Here is an 8,323-nt window from a genome sequence, read left to right as displayed (position 1 = left end):
AAAAGAAAAGTGGGAACAGGAGAAAGGATTGATGAAATGGGTAACTGAAAGTAGGTTTACTGTGAGGTGGTATCTGCTGATAATAATGAGCCTTTCCTTTCACAGCTAAGTGGTAGAGGTAGTAGTCCCTTTTATCGTTGTCCCAAAACATTGTTCTTACATGTTGTCTCTGCCATTGCAGGAACTTTGTGAGAATCTCAGTATATGGAAAAACTATCCATGTTCCAACTGGTGTATATCAAAAGATCTCAGTACAAATAGCAGGACCAAAATACTGCATTATCAGTCAGCCAGCCAGCTAAACACTTAATGACTCCCACATTCTCATGGACTTGTAAAGTAAGTTTTGCCTTCTTTCTTTCAGTGTTTAACACACCATTTTTGGTTTAACACATTTAAAGGAGTAAAACTACATTTACTAGTCTTGCATGAGGTGAAAGAAGCGTTACGTTTTTTTCATATTCTAGAAAATGAAAAATAGCAATAGCATATTTATCCACGATGATGCTGTATCATACTATGACAAGAAGAAATAGATCTTTTATCTTAAGACTTTAGTTATGAAGTGGTGGGCTTTTTGATATCATTTGGTTACAGCTGAATAAATTATATATAAGTTTTATCACCACATAATTTGTTTACTTTTATTTATTTTGTGTCTCCGCCTACAAGAAAGTCAGCTCCCAAGAGGGTCTTTGTTTTGTTCAAGTCTATATCCTTAATACTAAGCCACATAATGGCTTTTAATATTTGTTCATTAAAGGATTAAATTAATGAATACAGACAGTCCCCTGGTTAAGAATGAGATCCTAAGTGTATCTCTAACTGGAGTTTGTAAGTGGAGTTTGTAGGTAAGTTGAAACAGGTGCATATGTTCTTATTTAGCCTTACTTTAGTGCAAGAAAAGACTGGAAGGCTTTTCTGTGATTTAAAAGCTACATATGCAGCAAATGAAGGTGTTTGTGATGAAGGATTTATTGCAGGAGGGGTTGGTTCAATTATTTCAAAATGTACAAATTGACATAACATTAAAGAGCAAGTACTAGTTGTCCGTAGTACTCACTGTAATATAATTTATTCATACTTAGGTTTAATATTTTCCTAACATTAAATTTTTTACAATTAATTTGTATAGTGCCTTTCTTCCAAAGAGCTGAGGAAGAAAGTGTTCATGTACATTTTTGTTTATTCTCAAGCTAATGAACAAATAATAAATAATAAAGATAAGAAAGTACGGATATGGCAATATAACATGTTAGAAATGACCATTTTAGGCAAAGAAATATTTAAAAATTGGCATAGGAAAACAGAATGATAAAAAGCAAAAAGTAGAGAATCTGGCTCCCAATCAATGCTATTCCTAATAGGGCAGTATTTTTAGAATTTGAAATTTTGGGGAACCTTCCTGTGTGTGTATGGGTTTAACTTTTTATTGAAGTATAACCTAAAAACAGAAAAGACCACAGATCCTAAGAGGACAGCTTGATGAACTTTTGCAAAGTAATTAGCACCCAATTCTAGAGGCAAAATTATCTCTATTCTTCTCTACCCCCAAGAGTAACCACTACCTTGCTTTCTAACATTATAGACTAATTTGCCAGTTTTTGAACTTTACATGAATGGAATTATAGAATATGTATTCTTTTGAGTCTGCTTTTTTCATTCAGGGTGATATTTATGAGATTCATCTATATCATTATGTGTAGTTACAGTTTGTTCATTCTCATGGCTGAATAGTATCACAGTGTGTCTACTCTGTTATGGCCATTTGGATAATTTCCACTTTGAGCTATTATAAATAGTATGACTGTTATCTGTATTGGTTTTTTTTATGTTTGTGAACCTCAGGAAATTTGCCTGCTCTTGTATTTTATCTAACGAGAAGCATTAGAATGTTTGTATGTTTTTTTTGGGTGAAATATAATTATTAGTTAAGAGAGCTCTTTTCTATAATACCATAAAATTTGTCATGAGAACGTGGTCAAAAATTTTAGAAACTACTAGAGAATATGAGTATTAAACATGAATTAGTGACTGAAAATTACATACTTTTGTACTGTGGAGATCAATTGAATCAGCTCTGAGTAGTGGCAGAAATTTTGTCAGAGTGAAGTTAGGCCAATGGTTGCCTTGCTGTTAGATTGGTTCATAATAGGAGCAAAAGAAATCCAAACTCTTCTTCATTCTGTAAAATAATCTGGCATTTTTCCACTCTTTCTTAAAATAAGTTAACTTTCAGTTTTGTATTTGTCTAGGAAGCACCATGACCTGTGCTGCTGTCATGATGCCTGGGTTGTTGCAAGGCTCTATTGGCACCATCTGCACTCGGGCTGCTTCATTGAGATTGACACCTAGGTCTTTGCGTCACCTTACTCTAACCAGGTGAGTCATCAGTTTCAGTGTCATTTTGTTATTTGAAGTTTTCAAAGGGGTTTGACCTGTTGATGGTTTTGGGAGATATATCAAGCTCCTGTAGTAGTTATGTCTTGGCTTAAATGTACTTGATATCAGTGGATCATTAAACAGTAGATGTGCACATTTTACAATGACCATTTTCTAGACTCCATAACGTCATACTGTATTTTGGACAATCATGATATTACATTGTTGTTGTTGTTGTTATGTGCCGTGAATCAGACCCAACTCATAGTGACCCCTCCTTTCATTTCTGAGGCAGTATCACTTCAGAAGTAGATTGCCCAACCTTCCTTCCACGGAATGGCTGGTGGGTTTGAACCACCAGCCTTCTAGTTAGCAGTCAAGTGCCTTAGGCACTATGCTATCAGAGCTCCATGATATTACAGGGGACACTAGTTTCACTATTTTTATGAGGATAATATTTTATAACCTAATTTTACTTTTTGTTAAAGAGTAATGAATTCCAAAAGGAACACTGATCACATGGAGAGAACTGCAGACGTCGTTCGCCAGGAGGTTTGTATCTTTTGGCTATAGCAGGTTCCTCCAGCCTAGACACATTATGGCTGGCTTGTGGATGTGGTGTTAGATGAGTGTGGTCTCTGAAGGACAGTCAGGAAAGGCTTGTCATTTTTCTGAACAAGACATATGTTACGATAACTGATTTGAAAAGATGTCAGGGAAGTACTCAAATTTTTCCCTTTAAACTTGGAATTAATTTATTTGTGTTTATTTTACCAGTTGAACACTTTTTACATGTATAATTCAGTGACACTGGTTATGTTAATCATATTGTATGTTCATCGCCACTAGTCAATGGATTAATCTTTGATGAAAAGAGTGTAGTAGCAACAAGGGAACCATCCTCACAGAATGATATTTAGGATTACATTGTATGTAGGGATAAACCAAACCAAACTCACTGCCATTGAGTCAATTCCAACTCAAAGCAACTCCCATTGGGTTTCCGAGGCTATAAATTTTATGAAAGCAGAGTGCCTCATCTTTCTTCCACTGAGCAGCTGATGGGTTCAAACCATCAGCCTTTTGGGTAGTAGCCAAATGCTTTAACCACTACACCACCAGAGCTCCTGATACATAAAACGCAATGCACTGCCATGGAGTTGGATCTGACTCATAGTGATCCCTCTTTGGGTTTCTGAAGCAGTATCACTGTGAAGTAGATTGCCCTGATTTCCTTCTGAGGAGTGGTTGGTGGGTTTGAACCACCAGCCTTCTAGTTAGTAGTCAAATGCCTTAAGTACTATGCCATCAGAGCTCCTCCTGATACATAGGAATGGAATTTTTTTGGGGGGGGCAGTATGTCTCAGTCTTTGTTCTTATCCCTTCTTTAGAGCAATTTCCTATTTCATCAAGGGAAAAAGCACTGACATCTAAGAGAGGAAGGTGGATGAGCTCTTGTTACCCTTGTCAAGTACAGATTTTTCCCACCATATTTACACAGCTAATCTACCACCTGAAGGAGTATCAAGGGCTAAGAAATAAAGGAGCCTTAAACCTTTTATCTCAGTGAGGAAATTCCTTTTTTAAAAAAAAACATAAATATTTAATTTTTGCTTTTTTGAGTGTTCTCACATATTGGGATACATTTAGTGTTTAAGTTTATCTAAATTAACAATGAAAAAAAAGCAATATATTTTATATAAAGAAAGATTGTGATTATCTACAAACATCACCAGCAGGTTAAGTCCTGCTTTTCAAGCTAATTCTGCTTTCAGAAAATTGTGTTGGGACAGAGGGTTCTGTGTTGATTCAGCATTAAGTCAGTGTTTTTTTGAGAAGTCTGCAAAATTTGTTCAGCACAGTAGATTTAAGGGACCCTAGGAAAATACACTTTTCCCATTGATGAGAAATCTAAAAATACTATGTTTGTTCAACACAAAAATGCTAATTCTATAAATGTGAGATTTATTAGGATTTCTTTTGAAAAAGTAAAAACCTGGCCAGTTGTTAAGAAAAAGTAGTACATTTAACAGGCTTGGATGACACTATTTCCTGTTTTATTTTGAGACAGATTGAATCAGAATAGCGGATGGCAGACTTTCTATTAATGGCCAGATAGTAAACATTTTAGGCTCTGCTGGCCATGTGGTCTTAGTTGGTACTACCAGACTCTGCCTTTGTACTGTGAAAGCAGCCATAGACAATATATAAACAAATCAGTGTAACTATGTTCCAATAAAAGTTTATTTTCCAAATCACTCAAATTTGGCATGTGGGTTGTATTTGCCAATCCACGAATTAGAGTAGTCAACTCAGAATTTTATAGGACAAAATTATTGGCACTTCTAGGGAATTATTTTGAACCAAGTTTAATTGAAAACTAAAACGAAAGTTAATGTAAACTCTAATAGTTGAGAATTTTAGTGCCCAGAAGTCAGAAAATTGCAGGATTAGAATTCCAGTCATGATATTACATTGGAGGAAGAACTTTCCAATTGTAACACTTTTACTTCTCTTTCTAACTTCCACTTATCTCTTAAAAGAATAAAAGTGGAGAGGAGATGGTAGCAACTGGAGAAAGCTAGATATGTCTGGACCCACCACTCAGTGGTGTAAGGTCACCCAGGGGCTCATGTCAACCCCTGCAGAGGGCGGCTCCTAAACATAGAGCAGGGGCCCTGGCCTTGAACTGAACAACATCTCAGGTTTGCCATTACTGAACTATACCAGCTTCTTTTTGAAAAAAATTTATTGTGATTTGGGTCGAAGGTTACAGAGCAGATTCATTTTCCACATAATTGCTCATAAACATTTTGTTTCATGACATTTCAATTCCCCACAGTGTAATAGCTCTCTTCCCACTTTTTCCCTGTAGTTACCTCTTCCCTATGTCCTTCTTTCCTATGTATTCCTTTCCCCTGAGCCATCTCCCTGTGCAAATATTGTACTTCTGTTCTCTCATCGGTCTAAGGAGTATATCTACCTAGTATAAATATTCACCCCATATGCCTATCTATTGTTTGGCTGGAAGCCACGAGAGTGAGTTCAATTCCAGACCTGAAGGATAACTAGAAGCCATAGTCTCAGAGGTCTCACCTGGCTCTATCAGACCAGTAAACCTGGTCTTTTTTATGATTTTAAGTTTTGTTGGACATTGTTCTCCCACTTTATCCAGGATCTCCTACACTGATCTCTTCCTGAGTGGTTGACAGTGGTAGCTGAGTACTATCTAGTTCTTCTGGTCTCAGGTCATATAGGCTAAGATTCTCATGGTCCACTAGTTCCTTGGACTAATTGTTTCCATGCATCTTTGGTTGTCTTCATTCTTCTTTGCTCTGGATGAGGAGAGACCCATTGTTGGATCTAATTGGCCACTTGCAAGCTTTTAAGACCCCAGTAGTTACTCACCAAAGTAGGATGTAGAACAATATTTTTGTGTAGTATGTTATGCCAGTTGAGCTTGATGTCTCCTGTGACCACGGTCCCCAGCTCAGAGATCCGACTAGTCGCTCCCTCAGGGTGGCTGTGACTAAGAAGTTATCATAACTTTGCCCCTTTTTAGTTCTATTATATATATGGACATTATTACAAGAACTATACCAGCTTCTGATAGTTTGGCACGTTGTGTTGTTGTTATGTCCTGTCGAGTTGGATTCAACTCACAGCAACCGCTCCTTGGGTTTCTGAGGCGGTATCACTATGGAAGCAGATTGCTTAACCTTCCTTCTGAAGAATAGCTGGTGTGTTTGAACCACCAGCCTTCTGGTTAGCAGTCAAGTGCCTTAGCCACTACACTACCAGAGCTCCTTGCCTTTAATTTGTATATTGTTTTTTAAAGAATAATTTATTTTATTTTTGTTGTCCTTGAGAATATACACAGCAGAACATGCACCAGTTCAACAGTGTCTACGTGTACTATTCAGTGACATTGATTACCCTTTTTGAATTTTACAACCATTTTCACCTTCCTTTTCTGAGTTGTCCCCCGCCCCCATTAACATAAATTTACTGCCCTATAAGCTTCCTGTCTCATATTTTGAGTTGCTGTTTTCAGTTTAATCCCATATAGATAGAGTTTAAAAGCACATAATGTTAAGGGTAATCACTCTTTACTAGTTAAGCTAAACTATTGTTTGATTTTAAGAAGCCGCCAGGGAATATTTGTGGTTTAAGGTTTAAAAATTATCTCAGGGCCATAGTTTCAGGGATTCATCCAGCCTCCATGGCTATAGAAAATCTGGATTTCATGAGAATTTGAAATTCTGTTCCATAGAAAGTATTCTTTACAAAACCCTCACATCTTTGCTCTTCAGTTCAAGTCTGTAAAGTAGTTTAAAAGTAGAATACTATCTGCATTTTGTAAAAGAGAACTCAGATCTGAACGATGTCCTGTGGCCTCTGCTAGAACCAGGGGGAAATCCCCACTCAGATGTCTGATTCCTAGACCAGAGAACCCTTCTATCCCTCCTGGAGTGGGTGGACAATGGCATGCTAACCCACCCATAGATGTCCTTTCAGCTTTGGGCATTGTGTTTCATTATTGAATGACCATTTTATGATATGAATGCTTCTTCCTTAGGGCTATAAATATAACCAGCCTGAGGTCATGCTGATGCAGGAAACTGACCACCCCAGTGAATGACATTTGACTGTGTTCAAGTTTACATTTTTTTTTCTTAAGGCCCAAAGAATAGGCAGTCTGGGTAGCCTTAGAAATGTCAGGGAGATAAGGATAGACGTAATGCAGTAAGGATTGTTCAGGCAAGACTAATATTTTACTGTAGGGGTTACTCCATGCTTTTCCCTCTGTGGAGGTCTGGCTTTCTAAGCAAGGTATATTCTACTCATCTCTTTGGTGAGAGGGTTTGTAATGAAAGAATTTTTTAAATGACTAATTTTTATGCATTCATTTATTGAGTTGGAAATAAGCCGGGCACTGGGCTAGGTCCCGAAATTCAGCATTGGAAGTAATTGATGAAGTCTCTGCCTCAGATTCTAGTGGAACTCTGATCACAAGAAACTGATTTTATGCCCATACTTGGTTTTGGAAAAGGGCTAATTCTTTTTCAGTTGTATTAGTATACCGCTTTTAGAAGCCTATGCCTTATCCTACAAATGCCTTTCTATTTACAGAGTACTCAATTATATAATAGGTTGTTACTGATTCTCGCAACCACCTAGGGAGGGAGGTGAAGGGGTCCTTATCCCCATTTCAAAGATAGGACATTAAGACTCAGATTTAGATAGGATGACCCTGCTTCCTGATTTGCCTAGTATAGTCCTGGTTTTTGCCTCTTCCTGGTATAATATTTAATGGCACCCCCTTTTACTCTCAGAATTCTGTTTTGGATGATGTATTGTCAACCTAGGCTTAAAGGATGTGTTCAAGTGAATACATAACTCAGCCCTTAAACTCAGATCTTTAACTTTCAAATTTTATTTTCACTACAACAAAAAATGGAGCAATTCAAACAGACAAGGCTTAACTGAGTAATACAATGTAAGATAAATTTCACAAATTTTCCTTTCTGTTCCAAATCGAAACTTCATTCAGGTGGTACAGGGGATGAGAAAGGGGGAGATACTGATGACATAGTACTTATTGGGCAGAGCCTCTGGGAATATGACCATTCCTGGTGCAGGTTATTGTGAGTTGATTTTGCCTGACTTGTGGTTTTGCTAAGACTTGGGTTTGAGTAGGACGGGCTGCTGCCACAGCTAAAGAGCTGGTCTCCATCCCCAGCTTAACCCTTAAAATTCTCTGTTAGATAGCACCTAAACATTTTGGAGAGATAGTATGCTGGAGTAGTCTTAACTTGCAAATGGTGGCAGGCATCTCTCTTTTTTTTTTTTTTTTATTAGGATTTGGGTGAAGATTTACAGAGTAAATTCACTTTTCATACAGCAGTTCACATATACATTGTCTCATGTCATTGACCAA

The 8,323-nt window shown here is 37.3% G+C and overlaps 1 protein-coding gene across 1 annotated transcript in view; it reads left to right on the top strand.

The window, feature by feature from the left end:
• The first annotated feature begins 309 nt into the window (after nt 1-309).
• Nucleotides 310-8,323, top strand: part of OXNAD1 (oxidoreductase NAD binding domain containing 1) — a 69,103-nt gene continuing 61,089 nt past the window's right edge. The window contains exons 1-3 of the mRNA XM_007936624.2: nt 310-339; nt 2,240-2,382; nt 2,871-2,934. Of these exons, the coding sequence (XP_007934815.1) occupies nt 310-339; nt 2,240-2,382; nt 2,871-2,934 (237 nt within the window). The remainder of the gene's footprint in view (nt 340-2,239; nt 2,383-2,870; nt 2,935-8,323) is intronic.

Source organism: Orycteropus afer, unplaced genomic scaffold (genome assembly GCF_000298275.1).
Source record: "Orycteropus afer afer isolate SDZICR_OR568_19922 unplaced genomic scaffold, OryAfe1.0 scaffold00003, whole genome shotgun sequence".
NCBI lineage: Eukaryota > Metazoa > Chordata > Mammalia > Tubulidentata > Orycteropodidae > Orycteropus > Orycteropus afer.
The sequence above is the reverse complement of the archived record's forward strand: the minus strand, read 5'-3'. Positions and strand labels throughout refer to the sequence as shown.